The 27,004-nt window shown below is 43.9% G+C and overlaps 1 protein-coding gene across 6 annotated transcripts in view; it reads right to left on the bottom strand.

Annotated features, from left to right (window-relative positions):
• The window catches only part of LOC149306264 (sorting nexin-29-like), a 152,861-nt gene that overhangs the window by 9,833 nt on the left and 116,024 nt on the right, over positions 1-27,004 (bottom strand). For all 6 annotated transcript variants that reach the window (XR_016282501.1, XM_089540509.1, XM_089540511.1 and 3 more), the window contains 2 exons: positions 24,594-24,734; positions 23,256-23,395 (listed from right to left, as the gene is read on the bottom strand). Coding sequence is in view for 5 of the 6 variants with exons in the window: in XM_089540509.1 (XP_089396635.1) it covers positions 23,256-23,395; positions 24,594-24,734 (281 nt within the window). In the remaining variant the exon portion in view is untranslated. The remainder of the gene's footprint in view (positions 1-23,255; positions 23,396-24,593; positions 24,735-27,004) is intronic.

The raw sequence follows: 27,004 nt of genomic DNA on the forward strand, positions 1-27,004 counted from the left end.
TCTTAACACGTATCTGCAAACCTGTGCACCTGGGCTCTGCTTAGCGAAATTTGGAATTCCAGTTTAAAACAAAACCAGTCCTTCAAGGCCGAATCTGTCCACGTCTGATTTAAGATGTACTGCAATTTACATATACTTTCAAAATCTCTGACATGAAAAAGCTTGCAGACGAAATACTGGTACAACATCCCCATTTTTATGTATTTTTATTACCAGAGAAGATGAAATGTGTGTCGCAATAATGGCTCTTATTTTATTGCTGAAAGTAAAGTACAGAGCAGTTGTCAATTGCAGATGGAGCAGCAGGCATTCCATTATCCTGGAGTAATGTAGTGGAGTTTTAAAACTTGAAAATATCAAAGTGGAAATGAGTTTCATCACAGAGCATCACACTTTGTTGTTGGCATGCACAAGCATAAGTCATCGCAAGTATGATTGCATCTTTTTGTTCATGTGATCTTATGGCACAGTTTGACTATCGAGCTCATTAATTCTCCAGCTTAACAGTCATACAAGCCGGGAATGCAAAGAAAAGAGAAAAGGCCAAAAGCTAATATTGTGTTAAGTAATTTAATTCTGTAGGTAACATTTTAGCCTTGTAAAATTGCATACAATGCTCTGGGGAAATGAAGACAAGAGACAGTTTTCACAAATCTATTTAGAAAGATGTCTTGCTTATAGCTTTCTAACAGAGTTATAATAGGAAGAATTATTGAACAATTAAAATATTTGGCTTTCCCACTTCCCCTTTTTGGCTTTTTTATTGTTGACAAGACGGTAAAAGTCATTTCTGGAAACCTGAAATTATGGGTACCAAAAAATGATGAAATAATTCTGATTTTTGCTAATTCATTCCAAACAAACAGGACCAAAAGAGTATACATTTTGTCATATTTCTTTTCACCACTTAGGCCAAATTGAAGATGGTATCTGAGATGAAAATGCTAATCCTGAACACAATTCCTAAACCACAAAAAGCACCTCAATAGTTCTATTATCAGATGTGTCCTCAAAGCACAGGAATGACACAGAATTCTCTAAACAGGGAATATTATGAATATATAGCAACAAATATGTGCACAGTACAGCTGGTCCTTGGTATCCACTGGCGTTTGGTTGCAGGGCCCACTATGGATACCAAAAACTGTGGATAATAATAATAATAATAATAATAATAATAATAATAATATTTTATTTATAGACCGCTATTCCGCAATGATCATAGCGGTGTACAGTAAAAATTGCAATACAATACAAAATACAATGTGACAGTTAAAGGAGGGAGAAGTCTCGTCCTTCAGGCAGTTCCTGATGTTGCTGGGTCTGCATGATCACTCCCTCTGAGGCCAGTTAAGGAGGGAGGGGCCTCTTCCTTCAGGCTGTCCCTGATGTTGCTGGGTCTGCCTGATCGCTCCCTCTGAGGCCGAGATGACAGTTGAGGAGGGAGGGGCCTCTTCCTTCAGGCTGTCCCTGATGTTGCTGGGTCTGCCTGATCGCTCCCTCTGAGGCCGAGATGACAGTTGAGGAGGGAGGGGCCTCTTCCTTCAGGCTGTCCCTGATGTTGCTGGGTCTGCCTGGTCGCTCCCTCTGAGGCCGAGATGGCAGTTGAGGAGGGAGGGGCCTCTTCCTTCAGGCAGTCCCTGATGTTGCTGGGTCTGCCTGATCGCTCCCTCTGAGGCCGAGATGACAGTTGAGGAGGGAGGGGCCTCTTCCTTCAGGCTGTCCCTGATGTTGCTGGGTCTGCCTGGTCGCTCCCTCTGAGGCCGAGATGGCAGTTGATGAGGGAGGGGCCTCTTCCTTCAGGCAGTCCCTGATGTTGCTGGGTCTGCCTGATCGCTCCCTCTGAGGCCGAGATGGCAGTTGAGGAGGGAGGGGCCTCTTCCTTCAGGCAGTCCCTGATGTTGCTGGGTCTGCCTGGTCGCTCCCTCTGAGGCCGAGATGGCAGTTGAGGAGGGAGGGGCCTCTTCCTTCAGGCAGTCCCTGATGTTGCTGGGTCTGCCTGATCGCTCCCTCTGAGGCCGAGATGACAGTTGAGGAGGGAGGGGCCTCTTCCTTCAGGCTGTCCCTGATGTTGCTGGGTCTGCCTGGTCGCTCCCTCTGAGGCCGAGATGACAGTTGAGGAGGGAGGGGCCTCTTCCTTCAGGCCGTCCCTGATGTTGCTGGGTCTGCCTGGTCGCTCCCTCTGAGGCCGAGATGGCAGTTGAGGAGGGAGGGGCCTCTTCCTTCAGGCAGTCCCTGATGCTCAAGTCCCATTAAATACAATGGCATAATAAAAGTGTCCCTTAAATAAAATGACAAAGTCAAGGTTTGGTATATATTTTAATATTATTTTCAAGCCTTGGATGCTTGAATCCATGGATAAAAAAATCATGGATATGGAGATCTGACTGTAGTTGTATTGGGGAATGGCAAATATTAAACAGCATATGCAAAAAAGACACAGTTGCTTTAGAATGGTGGGAGATACTAACTCAAGACAGTTTGAGATCTTGGTTAAAGCAGACCTCACTCACACAACAACTACCTTTGAATTCCTTTTTAAAACAGGCAGGAAAAATAAGAATCATATCAGCAAACTCCCTTAAATGATGGATGGGAGTTTCCGATAAGGAAAATATTAAAGGCACAATTTCAGACTGTTCCAATGAGGAAGAAAAATGGGAAGTGCCTAAAGAAACCAGGATGGATGTCTAAAGAAATTTCAGCTGAGCTAAGATTGAAAAGGGACATGTATAAGAAATGGGGAAAAGGGGAAATCAGCAGAAAAGAATAGCCAGCTGATGTAGAAAGTCAGAAAAGCTAAAGCACAGAATCTGACCACACCACTGGCTTGTACAATGGGTCTAATGCCCATAGGCAGTCTGTATCTCACCTTCGTCTGAAAGGACAGATCCACCAAAATGGGGTATTGGTGGGTATAAGCTGTGCTTTGCCATTACTTCTCTTCCGTCCCAAACATATATGCATACGTACATGGACACACCACCAGGAACCACCAGTTGTCTTCCTTGTGCTGTCCAGCTGCCAGCCCATTTGATGCTCCACACAACTGACCACCCACTCAATTGTGTGTACAACCATCCACTCAGTGACACATTGGACCAGCACAAACAAGGAGGCTTCCATATAAGCTCCCTTTCCCCCTGGTCTCTGTTGGACCAGTAAGTTTGTAAATGTTAAGATTAAATCCATTGTATAACTGATGACACCCCATGTTGGTCATCATTTCACTTCACGTGTGCACTGGGTCAATGATTCAGCTGACCACTCATGTGTACATGCATTTTGTTGAAAAAATAAGACTGAAAAGACACAAAGCAAAAATATTATATAAATAATCATTACCTGTTTCTGTTGAAAACTAACAAACTGTAGGGCTTGGTAGAGCAGAGGGTGCCATCCTGGCACGCCGCTGTTTATGTGGGATGTGAGATGATGATGTCTGCCGTGTGAAGCGCCCAAATGGCGCTGTGCATGGAGAGCGTCATGAGGGCACTCCTGTAGTGCCGGCAAAAGAAGCTCCTTTTTGGGGCTTCTTTTCCTGGTGGGTTGGGGGTGTGGTGTCCGGTTGCCACGTCCCCAACCCCGCACATTCAGGGGCAGCACAGAGCCACTCCTTTTGGGCTATCTGTACAGCCCCCATGTGTATCACAAAAGTATTCAAAACAAATATGACAAAAGATACAAAATGAACAAGTGCAACAATGGCAAGCAAAATAATACAAAATAGCAAACACACCAAACAATAGAAACTACAGTCATCCCTCCGAATTTGGAGGGGATTCATTCTAGGACCTCCGGGAATTCTGAAATTCACAGATACGCGGCTACTATTGTGATTTTCCTTCCCGCCGCCACCCTCCAACACAGCCAAAGCCGCAAATTCGGAGGGATGACTGTACTTGAAGCAGGGTAAGACAAAATATAGTGCAGAAGAAAATGGCTAAGATAAAGAGAGACATAAAAGAAAGCTAGCCTTATAAAGATTCAGCAGCTGATTTAAGATAATACATTCATCCCTCCACATTCACTGGGATTAGGGGTACAGGGCCCCCATGAATGTGGGGAAATCGCAAATAAGAAAAACAGTATGTTTTTACCTGAGAGAACCCCAAGGTGGTCCAGTGCAACTCTATAGTCAACATCTGCCAGATACTGACCATAGAATTGCACTGGAAGAGCTACAAATGCCTAGTGGAGTATTCTGTCTAGGAATTTCTAGGTCCTTTAGTGCAACTTTTGGTTAAAGTTGGCCACAGAGTTGCACTACTAGAGGACCTAGATATTCCTAGAGAAAACATACAATATTAATAAAATCCGTGAATAATCAAATCCACAAAGGTCAAAGTGGCAAATGTGGAGGGATGAGTGTACATACAGTGGAAGGCCACTTCCACCTCAGCAGCTCACCATGAACCCTATAATGACCACAGTTCTAGATCTTGTCCTTATTTCATCACAATCAATTTGTGAGAGGGCACAGCTATGCCACTAGTGACTCTCCAGCCCCTTTCCCTGTCTCCAAACTCACATGCAGTCTGCACGCTGGTGCAATAGTTCACACTTTCTGGCCCCAGAGTGTGGTTTTGTCCCAGATTTCTCCTGTTTTGTCCACGTGCTGTCATTTAAACAGGTAGGCTTTGGGAAAGGGTGGAAAACTGTGTTTTATTGCCCAAGTGTGGGCAGCCACTCAGTCTTCTCTTAGAAACTGAGCCCCAGAAACGAAAGTGTCAGCTCTATAGAACACCCAGTTGCTAATTCCAGCCTCAAGCAATTCAGTGACTCAGCATTCACCATGCTGGCCATGCGCTAGGTAGAGCACACAACTCAAAAACAGATAAAACAATCCACACAAGTCTCTAAACATCACAGTCAAACATATACTCCAAAGACAAGCTCACTTTCTGCTCTCTACTCTATAACAGCATTAAACTTCGGAGAGGCCTCTGATTTCCTTATAAAAGCTAACATGAGAAACAACATTGTTTTTAGGGTTTTTTTGTAGTTTTTTGGGGCTATGTGGCTGTGCTCAGGAAGAATTTATTCCTGACATTTTGCCTGCATCTGTGGCTGGCATCTTCAGAGGTGTTTGTTTTTGTCAATCAGGAGCAAAATGTTGCCCTGAGTGAAACTGAACCCTTTCTTTCCCACTATTAAGGTAAATTATATTGTGCTCTTAAAATCACCTGATACCACATGGCTGATGTGCACTTTCATATCTGAATATATGCCCACTATGACTCCAAGGCCCTAGTCCAGAAAATCAAAATTATCACTACAATACTTAAATATGAATGGCTAACTATCTTGGCTTCTTGTATGAGCCTTCATTTATCTTGGAGATTAAATTCAACAAAGAAATCGCCCTTTGGAAATAGTACTATGGTAGATCTCAGAGATTTCTTATTTAGGTTCAGGGGAATTGCTGTGCTTATTTTCTACAGACTTTCTACTTTCTTGGAAAGCACCTTTCCCAATTCAGATGAGAGCAATTCATCACTGAAATACAGATGCTTCTGCTCTTTAACCCACCAACCCTTTCCATATGCTTTTCTTTGGCATTCCAAGGCCTCCTTTCATTTTATTCCGACAGCCTTTTAAAACAGAAAATTTTCAAAGAACAGGCTAGAGGGTGTTTTAAACTCCACTGTTTTTAAGAACTTTTAAAATCTTTTTAGTTGCATTTTATTCTTTTGAATTGTTTTATTACTGTGAATAGTTTGATTCTATGTTAATGTTCACTTCTGTATGTTTTTAATTGTATTTTCCTATTAAATTGTAAGCCACCTCGAGTCCCAATTTAGAGAGAAAAGCGGGATATAAATTGCCAGCAATTTCCATTCTCTGCTTTGTTTCCACCAAAGAAACAAATGTAAATCAAATTATGGGTTCACTCTGCAATTTGTTGGGCAGAAACATGCCAGAGAACAAGGGCTATTCAACTCAACAGCTGGCAACACTGTAAACCAGCTGCTGAATGACTGCACTAAGGCTGGCTTGTCTCTCCAGCAGCATGTACACCTCTTACAGAGTGAACCCTGGCCTGTTGTATCATCTGAATGCCACATATCTGTGAAACGCACCAGAGTCTTAGGGTAACCTCTACAGAAACCTTATGCCAGTTCCAGGTTTTAAGTTAGAGGAGGTATTGATTGAACATTAAAAGGAACTTTTTGACCGTAAGAGTGGTTCAGCAATAGAACCACTTACCTAGAGAGATGGCAGGGTCTCCTTCTTTGGATGTCTTCGGAAAGAGTCTGGACAGCTACCTGCTGGGGATGCTTTAGCTGGAGATCCTGCAGTGAGAAGGCGGTTGGACTCTATGGCCCATGGGGTCCTTTCCAACTCTATGATTTTATTATTCAAGGTATGTATCATTTATGTTTCTGCTGCACTGAGGAATCAGTTTCTAAAAATAACACATGAAATGCAGAGTGTCAACATGACAAAATCTGAGAACTCTGCATTTTAATATAGCCAGCATGAACTTTTGTCAGGTGCTTCATAGCACATCCTTTTGCTGTTTCAAAAATACAACTTTATTCCCGGGGGAATTACCAACTTCCCAAGGTTCTGCCAATAAATGATTTATTCCTGGTGACAGAAACATTTTAAATTTCATCATGACAAAAACTAATGATCTTCAGCTGTTTCAACATATAAGCAAGGTGGCTATATGTTGTCCATGCATTAAACTGTTCATTTAAAGCACGAAGCATATAGTGAGCAACAGGTATGGCACGTACAACACTTTATTTTAAACTGCTTCAGTTAAATTTCCTCATTATTGCTGTCTTTGTTACCAATTCCTTAAAAGGAAAGTGAATCAACAACACTTGTTAAAACAGATGTGTTGCAAGTAGTATGTTTGGCTGCCTACAATAAGCAACTGTCTTCAGAATATAAAAGAGAAGTGAATTCATAATGGGAGTTTCTTAAAAATGAAATATTGAAAGTACAATTTCAAACAGTTCCAATGAAGATGAAAAATGGGAGATGCCTAAAGAAACCAAGATGGATGTCTAAAGAACTTTCAGCTGAGCTAAGATTCAAGTGGGACATGTGCAAGAAATGGAAAGGGGGGATCACTAAGAACAACAAGGAAATGGTAGGGTCACTGCAGGGAGAAGATGGAAAAATGCTAACGTTGGACAGAGAAAAGGCAGAACTACTCAGCACCTTCTTTGTCTTGGTCTTTTCCCAAAAGGAAAACAATGCACAATCTAGGCAAAATGGATCAGATGATCCAGTCCCTACTGAAATCAGATGATCCAGTCCCTACTAACGGAAATGCAGCACAGAATAAGTAAAGAGATAGGGAGTTAGGACTGTACATGTCATTGCATTTCTTATTTCTCTAGGGCGGGTTATAGACTGCCCATTTGGGGCAGTCTGGACTCGCCCCTTTCCCCGGAGTATCGGGGCTTCAGTGGTTACACCGGCAGCCGCTGAGGCCCCGATCCGCCGCTTTTCGGGCTGCGGGGAAGCAGCAAAACACCGCTTCCCCGCAGCCTGAAAAGGGGTGTCCTTGGGGCTTCAAGCCCCAAGGACACCCCGCAGCGGCGGGGAGGGGGAGAAAGGGGCCACTTGGCCCCTTTCTCCCTTGCTTCACTGGGCGCAGCCGTCTGAAGGCTGCGCCCAGTGAAGCAAAGCGGCGCCGCGGACCAGGAAGGAGCTCCGAAACGGAGCTCCTTCCTGGTCCGCGGAAAGGGCGCCCTAGGCGCCCTGCCGCAGATTGAGGACGTCACGTCCGCGCCGCCCCGTCTAGAGGCGGCGCGGCCGTGACGTCCTCACGGCGGCGGCCATATGGAAGGGCCGCTGCCGTTTAGTGTGTGACGGGCACGCACTAGGGTTAGGGCGGTGCAGAAGCACCGCCCTTTTGTAATCCTAGTGTGTGCTCGTCACGCACTAAAGTGCCGGTGTGTAACCGGCCTATATGGCTGAAAGCTGGCCAGTAAAGAAAGCTGATAGGGACTAATAGACTCATTTGAGATGTGGTGCTGGAGAAGAGTGCTGAGGATACTGTGGACCACTAAAAGACCAATGGATGTATTCTAGTGTAGATCAGTCCCAAACTCTCCCTGGAAGCAAAAATGTCTAAACTGAGGTTGTTATATTTTGGCCATATAATGAGAAGGAAGAACTCACTAGAAAAGACTATAATGCTTGATAAAGTGGAGGGTAATGGCGTGTGGACTTCCTCTTTTCCTATTACCCTCCACTTTATGGGAAAAATGAGGGGAGGAGGTTCTAGAGGACACCATCATAATTGTGTGTTGGTTATTTGAACATAACTTGTGACGATCTTCCACTGCCCCTCTCTCTTGTCAGATACTCCATAGTAATGTGATAAAATCAGGGGTAAGATGAGTCTATGGAGGACCCCCCCCTCCCTCCACAACTCTTCCAAAGCTGAATAGTATTCAAAGACACTCCCCCAGTTTGGAGAAATTTGATCCAATTATTTTTTCTTCTCTGCAGCGACAAAACATTTAAATAAAGACATACCTATTCCCTATCCTTTTACAGGATTAGAAATCTATGTAAATGCTTCTTATATATTAATAACCAATTACACTCCTAAGTGCAGTGACAAAAAGGTTACAAGGAGCAAACTTGAGTAGTAATGATCTTTAGAGTCAAGGTCCAAGATTAAATCAATTCAAAATCTCATTCTTGCATCTTTTCTTTTCTTAGTAGAAAGCTAACGGCACCATTCTGGGTATTTTCTTAAGACATTCTCGTGTGAGACTATTTCTAACTGTGACTTTATCTTCCCCAAAATAAAAAATGCCTTCCAGGTGTGTTCTAGCTCCCAAAACTAAATGTGACATATTCTGTGCAATAAGCTAAAGTGGGGAAATGATGCCAGTTCATTCTTCTGTTCTATCATACAATCTGAAAATTATTCTTAGCTGGAGTTTCTTCAGCAATACCAAAATAATAATTTTTAAGAAGTCTTCAACATTCTTCTAATCACCCCCCCCCCCCCGTCCTGCCAGAAAATTTCTCACACGTTTTTATGTAAGGAAGTTTTATGAAGGATTCATTTGCCTTGTCACTCAGGACAAAGAAAATATTAAGGGAGCAAGGTTATCCTAGTCCTAAATTAATGAGGTTACTTGGCTATTTGGGAAGGCTTTTATAATAATTAAAAACGCAATCTTCTCTAAGAACTAATTTATTGCTGTAACAGTTTTGCTCCTCCTTTGGTTAAATGCATTCAGCTTGTTCTTAACTTAAAAGCTCCCCATAGTTTTGGATTCACATTCCTAATTAACCCTAAATGAAAAAATTGAGTGTGCATTTTAGTACTTAGGCAGAGAAATCTGTAATCTTAACAAAATGACCCTGGGGTTGGACTCGATGGCTTATGGTATGCCTCCCAACTGTATGATTAGCCCTGGTTGGTCCTTGTTCCTGGATTGTTACTCTTGTGTTCCTTCAAGTAGTCCGTTGACTTATGGTAACTCTAACCCTATCATGGGGTTTTCTGGGGGTGAGAGTATGTGAAATGCACAAATATAGGATGGGAGACACCTGCCTTGACAACAGTACATGCAGAAAGGATCTAGGAGTCTTACTGGACAGCAGGCTAAACATGTGTCAACAGTATTACGCAGCAGCTAAAAAGCCAATATGTGGAACAGTGGAATATGCTGCTTCAGAATGTGGTTGGGGTCTCCTTCTTTAGAGGTTTTTAAACAGAGACTGGATGGCCATCTGTGGGGAGTGTAGGCATGTCACTAGGGGGTGCAAGGGGTGCGAGCTGCCCCTGGTGACACTTTAAAGCGGGGTGACACCACTGCTCCCCAAACATCTGCCTTTTGGCATAAACAGGCTGTGGTGTTTGCCCGAGTTGCTTTAAAACACTGGAGATGGTGTGAGTGGAGCGAAGCTCAGTGGGAGAAGAAAGGAGAGACCTGATTTATTTGCTTTTAAAAGAATGAAATTTAAAATATTAAAATTTTTAAAATTTAAATTTGAACTTTTTAAAATAAAAGTTTAACATTATTTTCTAGTTTTCTTTTAAAACATTACACGTTACCAAATTTTCACTGCAATTACATTAAGCTAATAGTACCTGTAAATACATTTATGCTATGCATAAAGGTAAAGGTAAAGGTATTCCCTGTTGACAAGGTTGTCAAGTCATGTCCGACCATAGGGGGCCATGCTCATTCTTTTACTAAGTCAAAGAGCCAGCATTGTCAGAGACTATTCTGTGATCATGCGGCCAGCATGACTGCAGAGAATGCTGTTTACCTTCCCACTGGAGTGGTACCTATTTATCTACTTGCATTTGCATACTTTCGAACTGCTAGGTTGGCAGAAGTTGGGGCTAGTGATGGGAGCTCACCTCATCGTGCGGCACCCGGGTCTCAAACTGCCAACCTGCCGATCCTGCAATCAACAGTGTCAGCATCTTAATCACTTGAGCCACCGGATCCCCTTCTGTGCATCCCCAGCTGCGCATATGATACTGTAATTTAAAGATCTAATTTTAATTTTGCTAGTTGTTTACGTCATAACTATTGCCATTACATTCAGTGATACACAGGAATTTATAGTACCATTAGTACAAAAAACATTACTAAGGATTCTGTATGGTGTGGCATGGGACTTGATCAATGAGGTGGGTTTCAGCATGGGTTAAGTGACACCAACCCTAGCGATGCCACTGCAGGATTGCTTTGACTGTGTATTGCTGCACAGTAGGGGGTTGGACTGAATGGCTCTTGTGGTCTCTTACAACTCTATGATTCTATGGAACATGTGCACATGCACACACACACACACACACACACACACACACACACACACTGTAAACTCTTGCATGCTACTATCCAGGTTGCAACCAAATCATCTGAAAATCTGGAGGAGCGCCTGATCACATTTCTCTTGTTTTTGCTAGCCCAAAATGGATATCATTTACTGGCTGGGGATTGCATTCTATGCCAAAGGATTTCAAGAGCCACCTGCTACCACAACAGACCAGCAACATGTCAGAAGTGTTCCATTTTAAAACAGAAAGAGAGCATGCAGTTCGTTTCCAAGGCAACCAGTTCAGTGCAGTAAAGACCCCACATTTCAAGTGGTTCACATTTGAGACAAAATGTTAATCTTTTCATAGGATGCTGAAATAGTTATACTCGGTACAGGAGTAACCAGTGCAGTTTTAAAACAGAAACAAAAGCATCTTCCATCCCACAATGTCTGGGAATATATTGAAGAAGTGGTAAACCTTTTCTTTTTCATCTGCATGTTATACCAAGGACTTAGCAACTAATAATTTTCTCCTAGTTGTTAAAGATCTGCCACAGAAAACTTACCCCTCCCAAAGAAAGATCTGAGATAGGAAATTGTGAATTGAAAAATGAAAAATGAATTTCTACCTTAATGCAGCAAAGGTTTTAACATAGTCAACATTTACACAAACCCAGATAATGCATAACTAAAGCACTCTTGAAAGATGCCCATCTAGCGTCTGTGTAAAGACCACTAGAGGCTGGATGGCCATCTGATGAAAATGCTTTGATTGAGAATTCCTGCATGGCAGAGGGTTGGACTGGACAGCCCTTGTGGTCTTTTCCAACTCTATGGTCCTATGATTCTATGAGCAAATTAGAGTCCACCACCCACAGAGGCAGACTATTCTGCCCTTAGGTAGCTGTTACAGAAAAGGATGACCAAGATGATCAAAAGTCTGCCAAAAAAAATCTGGTGTGTCTATTTAGCCTGGAAGACTGAGGCCTTGTTTGCATGGACCAAAAGACCTGCCCCTCCCCTCAATTCTGGCAGTCCTGTTTGGATGAATCACAGTTCAAACTCAAATTCTGGTGGAAGTAGTCCAGACAATGTCTGGCATGTTCAGCACCAGAACCAGGGTATATTAAACTTAACTCAAATTTGAAAAGCCCTACCTCTTACTCCAGATCTTTCAGGAAAACCCAGACTTCCATTTCTGTGCCAGTGTGGCTGTCTGCATGGGCGTCCTGCTGGATCTCCCAGCACATCTGCTGCTCTTGCCAGTCACTTATTTGTTTTGCAGTCAAAACAATGTGCCCAGCCATGTGTTCATCGCTGGGTGCCTCATTCTGAACTCAGAAGTGAGTGAGGGAAATATACTGCCTAAAGCCAAGATGAGCAGATAACTATATAACCATACGAATGGTGGAAGGAGTTCTTGAAATGTAATGATGTTGGTCAGCAACCAGAAAGGAGTTGTGATAAAATGAGCAAGAGAGCCCTCATGAGGCTGCAGTGTTAACTAATGTTATAATATATGCAGTGTGCCAGGAAACCATCATCTCTGTTCAACCAGTATTGATGGACAGGGGTTTGTGGAGATATACCAATCGTCCCCATTTAAAACATTTTTGTTCAAGGACAGCTGTTCTGAGGTCTGAGATGGAATGTCTAGGAAGACTGAATTGTTCTGCAACTGGTTTTATGTATTTTGTGGCAGACAGATAGAGTTGTTCTTAAATCACTACTCACTCAGTTGTGGACACACACTTGTGAAAACAGATACTACATTGTTTGTGTCTGTATACGAGGAAGACGGACAGGTTGCTCACCTGTAACTGTGTTTCTTCGAGTGGTCATCTGCAAATTCACACAAATGGGTTATTTCTGCGCATGCGCAGCAAACTCGGAAACTTCTAGAATCTCTGGGCAGAAAGTCATGTAACTTTCTGCAGCCTTTTCGCAACTTTTTGACGGTAGCCCCGCCCATCCGGTATATAAAGCCCCTGGTGGCCCGCTCCTCTTCAGTTCCGAATGAGTCGCAAACAGCGCGACCACAAGCGTTGTTAAATGAGCAGACACTGAGGGGAAGGATGGGTGGGTTTGTATGAATTCGCAGATGACCACTCGAAGAAACACAGTTACAGGTGAGCAACCTGTCCTTCTTCTTCGTGGTCTCTGCGAATCACACAAATGGGTTAGACTAGCGAGCTATAGTCAATGGAGGAGGGAGTGTCAAAAATCAACAATGAGACAACAAACAATAAAGTATGTAAACCAAACAACTGTGTAATTTATTAACAGTGCAAAGGTTTCAGTGCATGGCAGAGAGTAACACTGCCCTCCCAAAAGCTGCTTCATGCCTGGCCCTGGCGTCCAGCCTATAGTGTTTAATAAATGTTGATGGCTGGGACCAGACAGCAGCTTTGCACACATCCTCGAGCGAGATTCCTGTCAAAAAGGCCGAGGATGCCACTACCGCCCTGGTTGCGTGGGCTCTAACCCGGCCTGGCAAGGGCTTACCCCCCAGTTCGTAGCAGAGGTGGATGGTGTTGGACACCCATTTGGAGAACCTCTGCGGTGAAACCGGCAGTCCCTTCTTGGCTTCGGAGTAACAAACAAACAGTCTCTCTGAACGCCTGGAAGCAGACGTTCTGTCCAAATAGAACGCCAGCGCCCTGCGGACATCCAGGGCATGGAGCTGGCGTTCAGAGTCTGTGGTCGGGTTAGGAGCCAGAGTGGGCAAAACAATGTCCTGGTTCATGTGAAAAGCAGACACCACCTTTGGTAAAAAAGTTATGTCCGTACGGAGAACCACTTTGTCCTTATGGAAACGGAGAAAGGGTTGGTCCATTCTGAGGGCACAAAGTTCACCAGCCTGGCGGGCTGACGTTATAGCTACCAGAAAGGCTGTCTTCCAAGTTAGGAGTCTTAAATCCGTGGTAGCTAGTGGTTCAAAGGGCTTAGATACTAGCCGAGCCAGAACAGTGTCCAGGTCCCACTGTGGCGGGGGTCGAGGGCCGGTGGGTGTAAATTATTAAATCCCTTGAGGAACCTCTTTACAAGAGGATCCCTAAATAAGGAGGGTTTGTCCCGAAACAAGTAGTGGGAAGAGATGGCAGACAGGTAGCATTTAATAGAGCTTAAGGAGAGACCTGCCTCAGCCAGTGTCATGAGGAAGTCCAGGACTACTGGGATGGAAACACGGGATGGTGCAATATCCTTGGTCTGTAAAAAGGCAAGGAACTTGTCCCATTTGTAGGCATAGGACCTTTGGGTAGATGGTCTCTGAGCTGCCCTAATTATATCTTGGACGCCTGGTGGAAGTGAAGTCAGGATCGAATCCTCCATGCCACCAATGGGAGAGACTGCATCTCTGGGTGGTGAACTTTCCCGTCGTGTAGGGAAAGTAAGTCGGTCCGGTGCTGTAGGCGAAGATGATCTTGGGCCCGTTGAAGCAGAGGGGCAAACCATGGTTGTCTGGGCCACCACGGGGTGATCAGGATCGCATCCGTGGAGTCCATCCACATCTTTGCTAATACTCTGGTCACCAGTGGAAAGGGGGGAAACGCGTAAAGGAAGTGGTTCGACCACTGAAATTGGAAAGCATTTCCCAGAGAGCCAGGTGCACGAACCCGTGAGCAGTACTTGCTCAGTTGGGTATTGCTGGGGGAAGAAAATAGGTCCACCGTCGGCGTGCCCCACCAACGGAAGAGGAAGGAGACTACGTCTGGGTGTAGTTTCCATTCGTGGCATGCTGTATGAGATCTGCTAAGTTGATCTGCCAGGTCGTTTTCGTCCCCTGGGAGATGGATGCACTGGAGCAGGATGCTGTGTTGAATACACCATTCCCAGATTCGAAGTGTGATGACTAGGAGAGTCCTTGATCTCGTACCTCCTTGTTTGTTGAGGTAATACATGGTCGTGGTGTTGTCCGTTAGAAGGAGCACCACCTTGTCGGAGAGTAGACTCTGGAAGGCCCTGAGTGATTTTTCCACCGCCAGCATCTTGACTCCCTGCGAGTCCATTTGTCCTTGACGGTCAGACCCATCGCGTGGGCTCCCCATCCTTGTAGGGATGCATCCATAGTCAAGGTTATCTCTGGCTGGGGCGGAGTGAAAGGCATACCGGAACATACGTTGTCTGGCTGGAGCCAACATTTCAGGGAAGTTTGGACCTTTCTTGGGATGGTGAGAATCTTGTCCGGATGGTCCCTCACCGGATCGAAGGCGGACAGGAACCAAGATTGTACGGGGCTGAGGCGCAGTCTTGCCCAGGATGTGACAAAGGTTGTGGAGGCTAAATGTCCCATCGCCACTTGTACTACACGGGCTGGTAGATGTCTGTACCGTAGACAAGCTCGTATGGCGATTGCCAGAGTTTGAAATCTGGACCGTGGAAGGTAGGCTTTGGCTGACTCCGAGTCCAGTAGTGTTCCTATGAATTCGATCTGTCTGGATGGAGTCAAATGTGACTTTTCGCGGTTGACTCGAAGTCCCAGTGATGCCAGAAGGTTTTGTGTAAAGTCCATCTGGTGCTGGAGGGACTCCCTCGACGGTGCGGTGAACAGCCAGTCGTCCAGGTAAGGGAATACTACAATTCCCTGCTGGCGAAGATAAGCGACGACGGGGGCCATGCACTTCATGAAGACCCTCGGCGCTGACGACAAACCGAAGGGAAGGACCTTGTACCGAAAGAAATCTGGTCCGACGGTGAAGGTGAGGAATCTGCGATGATCGTCTCATATCGCGATATGAAAATAGGCGTCCTTCAAGTCGAGCGTGGCGAACCAAGAGTCCTTCTGCAAGAGTGGTAGAATAGAAGCGAGAGTTACCATCCTGAAGCGTTTGTACACTATGAAGGAGTTTAGTGCACACAAGTCCAAAATAGGCCTAAGGCCCTCAGGTTTCTTAGGGACAATAAAGTACTTAGAGAAAAAACAGTATCGAGCCTGAGAAGGGTGTACGGGCTCGATAGCGCCCTTGTCCAAGAGAGAGCGCACTTCGTCGAGAAGGGTGTCCGAGGGGACGGTGGTAATGATGGCTCCGGTGGTGGGGAGCTCAGAAAACTCTAGGGCATAACCCCTTCGAACTATGTTGAGAACCCAAGAGTCTGTAGTGATGGATGCCCAGGTGTTAAAGAAGGGCTGTAGACTATTTGTCGGGGGGGGGGGGTGACGAAGTGCGCAGGAGGACTTCAGAATCGTTTCTTGCCTCTGGTCTCTTTCTTTTTGTAGCCCTGTTGGTAGCAGCCTTGTGGCTGTTGGCGACGGTCCTGGTGAGATGGGGACCTAGGACGTCCACCTTGATGAGTAGGATCCTGGGGATGGAACTGACGCTCAGACTGGTGGAAGCATTGTTGACCATGGTGGAACCAGCTGCGTTGGCCACTATAGCGCTGTCTTTGAGGTCTAGAGCTGGAAGTGGACATGCCATGCTTTTTGGCAGCCGTCTTCATTCTATATCTGAAGCTCAGTTTTTCATCAGTTTCCTTGTTAAATAGGCCGGAGTTATCGAAAGGCATGTCCTCGATAGCTGCTTTGGCCTGTGGGGTCAAATCCGATGAACGCAACCAAGCATAGCGTCAGAGAGCCACTGAGCCCGAGAGGATCTTTGAGGAGCAGTCAGTGGAGTGCCTTGCCGAAATGATCTGTTGACTTCCAACAGAGTGCACCTCATTGCGGATAGCCGTCATGATCCTCCTCTTGTCATCTGGGAGTTCACTGATGACGGGGTCCATCTTTTCCATGAGGAGCTGGACATAAGCTGCCATGCATGCTGCATAGTTAGCAATCTTTATGTCAAGTGCAGCAGAGGCATAAAACTTTTTTGCCAGGGCGTCTATCTTCCTACTCTCCTTGTCCATGGGGGACGAGGAGGGGCGTGCGGCAAACGAGGTCTGAGAGCCTTCTACTATGGCCGAGTTGGGTTTAGGGTGGTTAAACAGCCAAGCTGGTCCCGAGGGTGTGACCCTGTAGAGGTTCTCTATCTTTCTGGACGTAGAGGCTATAGATGCTGGTGTATCCCACGACCTCTTGGCAATCTTTTCCAGTGATGGTAAGAATGCTAGGGATGGTGGAGCAGGGGCACAGCCACGGATCCGGTGTTCCACCGGATCAAGTGCGTCGTCTTCTGGATGGGACACCTCCAACTTGAGCGTGTCGGCCATCCTGATAACTTTGTCAGCGAAGGAACGGACATCGTCCGTCAGAGATGGAGCATCTGGTATGCCGAAGGCCATCGGCTGGTCCACGTCCAGTTGAACAGAAGGAGATGCTGAACGTGAGCGAGAAACAGAAGGAGATCTGCTGTCTCTAAGGCTTAATGGCGACGGCTCCCTGGTTGGGGTATGACGTCTGGTCAAGTCCTCCGGCCTGTCACGGGTGGAAAGGCGTTGAGGGGAGTGAAGCCTCACTCTAGTAGGGCCAGGAATCTTACGGCGCAGGTGGTCCGCGTCCACGGGCAACAAGTACTGACCCGTATGGTAATCGAAGATAAGGTCAGGGTAAGTATCAAAAAGAGCTCTGTCTGGTTGGTCATATGATGGGGAACGATCACAGCGGTCCCTATCCAGGGCTTCATCAGCCTCAGTTCCCAGTGTAGCTCTGTCTCTTGCCACAGGCGAAGTTCTGTCCCGTCTGTCACGGGTCGGTGAGACTCTATCCCGTCTAGGGCGGGACGGTGAGCGAGACGGCTGTCTTTGTCTCTGGGGGGAGAGTGGTGCATCTGAGTCCGGAATTTCACCTTCGGACTCCGATGAGTTATTCAAATTGACTATTTGCAAGTCTGGGTCCTGGACTGCAAGATGGGAAGAAACGAGGACCCTTGGTTCAATCAGTGGAGGCGCCGAGCCAGAGGAGAGCTCTAGAATTGGAGTAGCCACGGGACGTGAATCCGGTGGGGGCACCGACACAGTGCTTGGAGGGCCCCTGCGCCTGGTCTTTGGTGGCGGAGACGCTGATCTGGCTCTCCTGGACTCCCGTCCTTCCTTAGGCGGTTTGGGGGGCTTTTGTTTGTCGGCATGGGCCCTCTTTGAAGCCTTGTCCGCCCTTGATTTTGGAGCATCTGAGGTGGAAGGTTGGGCCTCAGATGGCGCAGGTCGAAAGACCTTATCGTATAAAGACACCTTGAGTTTTTGGTCTCTATTTTTTAGCGCCTGAGCCGTCATGGCCTTGCAGTGCTTGCAAGTCCCGGGGATATGGCCCTCCCCCAAGCACAGGACACATTTATCGTGTCCGTCCGACATGGGGAACTTGGCCCCGCAATTCACACATTGCTTAAAGGAAGCCATCGCGGGGAAGAAGACGTTACCAGTCCGGTGGAATTGAGAATGGTCAAATCCGGTCCGTGGTCAAAATAGTAGAGAGGAGAGTGGAACAAATCCGAATCGTCAGGCAAAGGAATGGTAGAGTCCGGTCCGTGGTCAAATGTCCAAAGAGATTCTATATGGTGCTAACAAGCGAAGTTCCTCGAGCTGCTTGCGCGGCGGAATGAAGAGGAGCGGGCCACCAGGGGCTTTATATACGGGATGGGCGGGGCTACCGCCAAAAAGTTGCAAAAAGGCTGCAGAAAGTTACATGACTTTCTGCCCAGAGATTCTAGAAGTTTCCGAGTTTGCTGCGCATGCGCAGAAATAACCCATTTGTGTGATTCGCAGAGACCACGAAGAAGAAAGTCGCTTTTCAAAGTACTGAGGTTGGCAGGAGATATTGCATTAAACACAACATCACCCACAGATTCTGCAATGTAAATTATGTAATTGAAGATGTCATCTACAGCAGGTAGGCAAAACAAAAGCTGATCTATATACACTTCAAGAGTCTGACCACAAATTTAGAACAACCAATGTTGATACATTAACACAGACGATCAAATTGATTTGTCCAGAACACACTGGTCCAAAATGCTTTTTAATGCTTTAAAAACTCTCTCTCTCTCCTAGTTTGGAATCACACAGCCTTAGACAAATGGAAAACTACTTGGAAGAAAACTTTGAAATGTACACTTTGCTATGACCTGAAGGAAAATTACTATAAATTTTTATATAGATGGTATCTGATGCCAAACAGTTTATCCAAATTGTATAAAAATGAAGATGGCAAATGTTGGATGTGCAAGATAATCCCAGACCATTCTACCACATGAGGTGGAAATGCCAAAAAAAAAAAGGGGGGGGGGATATTGCTCCAAAATTCATACGTTAATATCCCAAATATTTAAAATTAAATTTCCAATGGAACCAGAATTATAATTCTTAAATACACCATACATGCTGGAGGACGAAGTAGTGAAGAAATATTGGAGGAGCTTGATGTATATGATAACAGCACAGAATCATGGAGTTGGAAGAAACTGCAAGAATCATCCAGTTTAACCCCGTGTCATGCAGGAAATCACAATCAAAGCATCCCCAACAGATGGCCATCGAGCCTCTTTTTAAGGACCTCTAAGGAAGGAGACTCCACCACACTCTAAGGGAGTGTGTTCAACTGTTGAAAGCAGAATAAAATGGCACTACTATTTCCCATGATCTAGACACTATACTTCTATTGATGCAGCCTACAAATTGCATTGGCCTTTTTAGCTACTGCATCACACTGTTGACTCATGTTCAACTTGTGGTCTACTAAGACTCCTAGATCCCTTTCACTCGCAGTCTTGTTAAGCGAGGTGTCCACTATCCTATATCTATGCATTTCATTTTTCCTCCCTAAGTGCAATATCCTACATTTCTCTGTTGAAATTCATTTTGTTAGCTTTGGCCCAGCTTACTAATCTAATCAGGTCTTCTTAAATTGTGATCCTGTCACCTGGGGTATTAGCTGCTCCTCCTAATTTGGTATCATCTGCAAATTTGATAAGCACCCCTTCTATTCCTTCATCTAAGTTACTGATAAAGATGTTGAATAACACTGGGCCCTGGACAGAATCCTTTGTGAGAAGTGGGCTGGGATTGCAAAACATAACACATGGGCACGGAACTGGTTCACAGGCAGAGCAAATGGTCATATTGGGACCCAGAGAACATAAGGAAGGGCTATGAAGATTACAGACATTCACCTCTGAAATAAACAGAATGTCTATTTTAATTCAAAGTGACATTCAACACTCTGATGGTGAGAGATTTGGTGAGAGATGCTGAGAGATTTCAGTGGACCAATATGTAGCATATCCATTAGAGGGCTATATCTCTGTTACATCTTTACCAATACATATACAGTTCATAAACAGATATAGCCAATTCAAGACTTTTATTTTAAAGGCAGTTATTTCTGTTTAAAGGTATGCAGAGCAAGTCCAGTCCCTGAATAAAGATGATATCAGATCAGTTGATTCATCTCATCAAGGCAGTTTTGTGTGGAGGCTGGCCCCTTCAAGTTGGGTTGATCAGGAAGGTAGCCAGCTATTAATTTAAATAATACTCCATTATGAGTTCACATCCAAATCTCTGTCAAAATTTAGCCTCTTCAAGTTTCCTCTTACTTCTCCTCCTCTGAAATTATCACTCTCAATCATGCTATTCATGCAACCCAAATTACCCACTAAATGTTTTAAGTCCAGGTTGTAGTTATAGGTACTTTTATGGGAGGGATGTAGATAAAAGTACCGTAGCAAAGTTACTGTTTGCAGATACTAGATAGTCAAAAAACCGTAAGTATATTAATTTCATCATTCACACAGCTAAGGGGATTTAACTTGACTTGCTGATTTGTATGTCAACTCAAGCAAATGTCAAATATTTCAAATAAATTTCACATTTTTACCAGAAAGGGGGGAGGATAGCAACAAGGTGACATCTTGTAATCTACCAAGCCACCTTACCTGTATCCAGGTAATTAATTTTCTTCCCCTGTGGAAAATATAGAATATTTGCAGAATATATGCTTAGAATATAAGTGGAAGGAAGTATTATAACAAGTACTACTTTGTGATAATGTGGCTGATTTGTTCTTTCTGCAGCGAAGATTTTTTTTAAGTGAACAGTGGTCTCTTTAGGTTATAGCTGTAAGAATATACAGAAAACCAAGAGACGGTAACTTGCAGAGTTATCTTTACCCTATTCATCCTCTATTCTTATTTTTCCTATTAAGTTAAAAATGTGTTGCAGTTCAAGCTTTTTCCAGCAAGACCAGTAAATTATCAGTTGGTTGTCAGCATTCCTCTTCAGTTAGGCAGCTGACAGGTTTAAAGAAATAAAGTTAATAAGGGAGTAAAACAAATGTATGTCTGGCTATAAAACCATCTTCCTGCTCTCGCTCTCTCTGTCTCTCTCTCAAGTGAAGCCTCCTCTTTTAAACCAAGATTTTAAAAAAGCTTGCTCAAACAACTAGCCAGAAGCTTAAAACCACAAGCTTATCTTACTTTTTCGCTTCATCAATCCAATTAGAAACACCTGCTCTATTCTCCCTCTTTCCCGAACTCCCAGAGAAGGAAGGATCAGCTATAGAGATCTAGTGGCTGCTAGCTCCACCTACAATGGTCGGTTACTCACTTGCTCTCAGCACTCAATTCCTGTCAACTGAAGTCCATCCAAAACAATTATTTCAAAGAATCTATGCAACTGTAAGAAAATAACATGGATTTTCTCTGCTTGTTAAAAAAACAAAACCTAGAGATGCTAAATCATGCAGTACTGTAGGTTTTTTGTATTCATTTCCTCAGAGGGTTTTTTTGCTGTGGGAAAAGTTGAAAAACTACAATTTTATCAAACTTATTGCTGTTGTATGCTTTCAAATTATTTCTGACTTATGGCAACCCCCAGGTTGCCTATCATGTGGTTTCTTATATATGGGTTCCAAATCTACTATTCATGTTAATAAGAGATACCATGCCAGTCACTTTACAGAGAGGTACTAAAAAGGGGAGTCCCCTTTCACCACTCTTATTGGCAATAGCAACAGAAACCATAGCAAACTCTAAAATAAAAGGTCCTATAATCAATAAATTAGAACAAATGATAAGCCTTTATGCAGATGATTTTTTGATGTTCCTAATCAATCCAGAAGACTCACTTCTTCCTCTAACATTTTCAGACACTACCATTTGTCCCCATGTCAGCATACTGTATTGTAAAAATTAAGATCTGTAGAACTGCACAGTCATGATGTGTGTGGCCAGACACCTAAATGTGTATTGAGCACTGCATTATGCCATGTTCTCGAGAGTTGCATCAGCCAAGGGTATATGACGCTGTGTCTAATGTAAACTATCGTAAGGTTATTGTAATGTTGGTTAGTGGTTGGAGTTGTGGAGAGTGCAGATGCAGTTTGTCAGCGACTATATAGAGAGTTCTATGAGTTATTCAGGACGAAGAGAACATCACTAGGAAACAACAACAATAATAAGATAAGCATTTGCAAAGATTAAAAGTCCCTTACACAGTCACCCAGTTTAATTACCGAAACCCTGCCTGAGTACAGAATATTGTTTTATAATTGTATTCTATATAGAGCTGCAGTTACCTGGCCTCTGCCACCAAGCCGATGGATTTCAGAGTCTTTATCAGCATCATGACCAAATGTTAACAGCTGTCCCATGGCATAAAACTTTTAACTTGTATTGGATACCTTGTTGAGTATCTTTTGCATTCACGTTAGAGTCTGAGGCTGGTAAAACATATGAAGGCTGAGAATCAACCACGGGAGTGTATTTCATCTGTTGCTAACCTGCTTGTACAGTTCTCACATGTATTAGCAGAGAGATGGATCACATTTGTGCACTTTCATTGTCTTTGTTTGCTTCTGCAGTATACAGTGGGCCCTCTCCATATGCGGGGATCCATTCCATATCCCCCGCATATGGGGGGAAATGCGTAAGCTCAAACGCCATTGGTTACAATGGGGGAGCACTTTTGCGTTCAGCGTGGCGCGTGCACCACAGGCGCTATGCGTGCATGCACCATTCATCCCCTGGCAGCTTAACCTTCCACGTAAGGTTAAAGCTGCATATGGCGTGCCCATGTATGATGCGGGCACGCTGTATAATCTTTGAGAATCTATCTTCTGTTAGTCGGAAAGAAATGCACCTCAGCCCAAAGGCTCCTCATATGTCCAGTAAGGGTGACCTTGACTGTCGGCCAAGGGACAATCCCAGTAGAGTTTGTCTGGGAGCTCAGTAGAGTTTGTTCTACCATTGGTTGTGAGGGGTGCTGAACCCCATCAGCAAAATGATTAAACAGCTTCTCTACTGTAAACCATCTGCTGCATCATCTACCACCAATAAAGCCTAGACTATAGCGGTAACATGTGCCAGTGTTCAGCACTGAAGAAACACTTAGAGAGGCCTGGAACTACAGCTAGTTCAAGAATAAGACAACAGGAACTTCAAACGAAAACAAACAACAAACATGCACTGTTTTATCAATATTTCACCATCAAACATCTTTAAAATTATTCAAGAATGGAACTATCACTCAGTAGCTACAATCAAATCTATCTATCTATCTATCTATCTATCTATCTATCTATATCCCGCCTTTCTCCCAAGTTGGGACTTAGATTTACTTACATAAAAAAGGGTATCAGTTGGATAAGAGTCTCTTTTTTAGGGTTGGCAGCAAATTCTGGCAGCGTCTGGATCAATTTGTTCATAACATTTCTTAAGTAATTCTGTAACTGTTTCCGTCGTTCCTCTACAAATTTTGCATCCTAATGGCAAAAGAAAGAAGGGAGGGAATCAAAGTTATATAATAAGAATTTGATTTGTGTGTCAAGTAAAACTAGTAAATGTAATTACTCATAGTATGTATTCTTGCAGTGAAAAAAAAGGGCAACTCAGAATACAGCTGCAGCTGTGCAGCATAATACACACTATATCAGCATCATGAACATGTCATATACAGTATCCCATCCAAATGGGATAGGCAAAGGGAGTCATGGTTGGAGTTTTAATATAATTTAGGGGAAGAGAATGCATGGCCCTGTAGCACAGGGGTAGGCAACCTGCGGCCCGCGGGCCGGATGCGGCCCGGCAAGGCCTTGGGACCGGCCCCAGCCTGGTCCTGCCACCGATTGCCACCGGGGCCCGCTTTGATCTCTGGAAAAGCGGGCTAGAAATAAACATCATCATTATTATTATTATTATTTGTCTATAGACGCCTCAGAAACATGCATTTATATTAACATTTTTTTAAAAATCAGCAATTTTTTTTTGCGTGTCCTCCACTTTTTTTAAAAAAGTGTCCACCATTTGAAAATGTTGTCCTACATTTGTCCCAGTTTGTTTATTTATTTATTTATTTATTTAAAAATTATTTAATTATTTATGTTTTGGCTTCGGCCCCCCAGTTGTCTGAGGGACAGCAACCCGGCCCCCGGCTCAAAAAGGTTGCCTACCCCTGCTGTAGCATATTCTGTACCCTTACATATCTATTTCCTTTGTATGTGTCAACCTTCCCAGAGCTTCCTCCCAGCTATTCAGTTCACAGCTATTGTTTTCCGGCTAGAATCTGGAGCACAGTCGATGCTTGCTGGAGCTACTGACCTGCATTTTGTCACTATTAACAGCACCACTATTATATAGCAGGTTCTAGATTTACTTCACTGTTCTTCCACCCCAAACTCTTTTAGACTCCCATGGCTGCCATGTTCAAGCCAAACAAACATTTGGATGTATTTTACAACTATTTCTGAATCTTGAATAATAGTCAGACAAGAACATATATGGATAAGCATTCAATCCATTCTCCTCCTCTTTTCTTCCTCTCACTAACTTGGCAAAATCAATGGCGTTTCTGCATTTTCTAAAAATACAATTAATATTAAAAGAACATCCCCCTTTCCAAAGGCATTTTTCATCTTATTTGTTCGTCTTAAAGTAATCATAGATGTTTTCATATACAGCTACCTTGTTTCCAATGGCCTTTTTTGGTGGAAAGTTAAAACTTCTCACTTGATGATATTTTGTCTGTAATTTGTAATGTAGGCTCCTAAATTCAGTATATCTTCGATAAACATTCCATTCATCATCTTTTATCCTGATATACACCTGTCAATTGAGGAGAAAATCCATTTTAATCAAATAATGTAAGAGAACAAGAAAGCCCTTCCTAAAACAGTTCAAAGGGCTATATCAGTGGTTCCCAACCTTCCTAATGCCGCGACCCTTTAATACAGTTTCTCATGTTGTGGTGACCTCCAACCATAACATTTTCATTGCTACATGCAAATATGTGTTTTCCAGTGGTCTTAAGTGACCCCTGTGAAAGGGTCATTCAACCCCCAAAGGGGTCCCGACCCACAGGTTGGGAACCACTGGTCTGTATAGCCTGGAGAATGTGAAAAAGCTCTCAATTGCTATTCAGTCGCATTTTTTCAAATCCCACTTCCATGTCTGTCCATTCTTTATTCATTTACAATTTCATGGCTTTTCCTCTTACCGCAGTAAATAAATAAAACAATAAATGCATTTCCCTTAATATAAATTGATGCACTTTACCTAAACTAGAGTATATGTTTTGTATATTTTACTCTGTAATTAAAGCATTCCATGTGTATTTTTCAACTGTACACATTTTAACTGCTTGCATTTTTTATAATGTCTGCATTTCTTTATGTACAGAAAATATACTGCAAGTCCTGGCAACATGAGAATTTCTGAGGCAAAGTGTAATCTGCCCCACAAGAAGCAACCAGGAGGTACAACATCCAAATTCTTTTCAATACTTAATATAGGGCCCATACAAACTGTCCAAAATAAAGCTGTTTCAGGTCGCTTTGGAGGTATGCTGTTTAAATGGCACACATATCTTAAGAGGCCAGAAGCTGCACCAAAGATGCACTCCAGCCCTTAGCACTGGAGCATGGCTTTTAATAATTAATTGGTTGCAGGGAACATTTTATCTGTGTGCTATATTTTTAATTTTATTGTTACATTTTTAAATGAAAAGGGATGATAGAAGAGTTCCTGCATGGCAGGGAGTTGGACTGGATGACCCTTGTGATCTCTTCCAGCGCTACAATTCTATGATTCTGTAAGAATGCTATACTGTCACGGGCTGTGGGAAGATTTAAAACTTCCTGTTATCTACACATGTGAGTGCAAATATCTGTGTGACATTCACATATCCTCATGCTGGTCTCTATTTTCCATCAGCCCATGCCAGCATGGACCAACAGTGAGATGGTAATAATTCCTAAACATCTGGAGGTTCCATAATCCCTGTCCTAATGTGATATGACTGACCACCACTCTTAAGAATATTGAACACACATTTGAACACACATTTGCACAGTCTTTTCAAGGAAACTTCCTGCAAGGCAATCATTTTCCTGGTAAGATTTCTTTGTTGTCATGCTCATGGAAGCACTCCAGTATAGAAACACTGTGACTTGCAAAGTTCTCAAAACTGACAACAAAACAAAAAGGACAGGAGACAACTGTACCACGAAAGAGACCAGAAGCACAAGAGGTAATATGCAACTGCCATTCAGTAAGTGGTATCCTAAGTTTCTCAAATAAATAATAAATAAATCGTTTATTTCTAGCCCGCCTTTCCATGAGATCAAGGCGGGTTACAACATCATAGAGCAACAAACGATAAATATCAACAATACAATATAAAACAAAATCAGAGATTAAAACAAGGAATTAAAAACACAGATTAAAAACCTTACAAAAACTAGCCAAAGTGCAGGTGCAAAAGGAGGGGGGGGAAGAAAACGCGATTACAACTGGGGGAAAGCTTGTTCGAAGAGAAAGGTTTTGAGTCTCTTCCTGAATTGGTCGAGGGAGGGGGTCGAGCGGAGCTCTTCGGGAAGTGAATTCCATAACTGCGGGGCTGAGATAGAAAACGCCCTCTGTGCAGTTGTAGAGCGTTTCGAGGGTGGAACCCTCAGAAATTGCTTCCCGGTTGACCTGAGTGTGCAGGGCGGACTATATGGGGAGAGGCGGTCCTCCAAGTACCCTGGGCCCAAGCCATTTAGGGCTTTATAGGTTATAACCAACACCTTGTATTGTGCCTGGAAGCGAATAGGCAGCCAGTGTAGATCTCGCAGAACAGGTGTTATATGGCTGAACCTGGAACATCCAGTGACCAGTCTGGCTGCCATGTTCTGCACTAACTGAAGCTTCCGGGTTTGGTACAAGGGTTGCCCCATGTAGAGTGCATTACAGAAATCCAACCGAGAGGTTACCAGAGCGTGTACCACCGTTTCAAGGTCCCCCGGCCCAGGTAGGGTTGCAGCTGGCGTATCAGCCGAAGCTGATAACAGGTACTCCTGACCGTCGCATCCACCTGAGATGTAAGGTGGAGCGAC

Source organism: Sceloporus occidentalis, unplaced genomic scaffold (assembly GCF_023333645.1).
Source record: "Sceloporus occidentalis isolate IW3139 unplaced genomic scaffold, rSceOcc1.0.p SCAF_10, whole genome shotgun sequence".
Classification (NCBI taxonomy): Eukaryota; Metazoa; Chordata; class Lepidosauria; order Squamata; family Phrynosomatidae; genus Sceloporus; species Sceloporus occidentalis.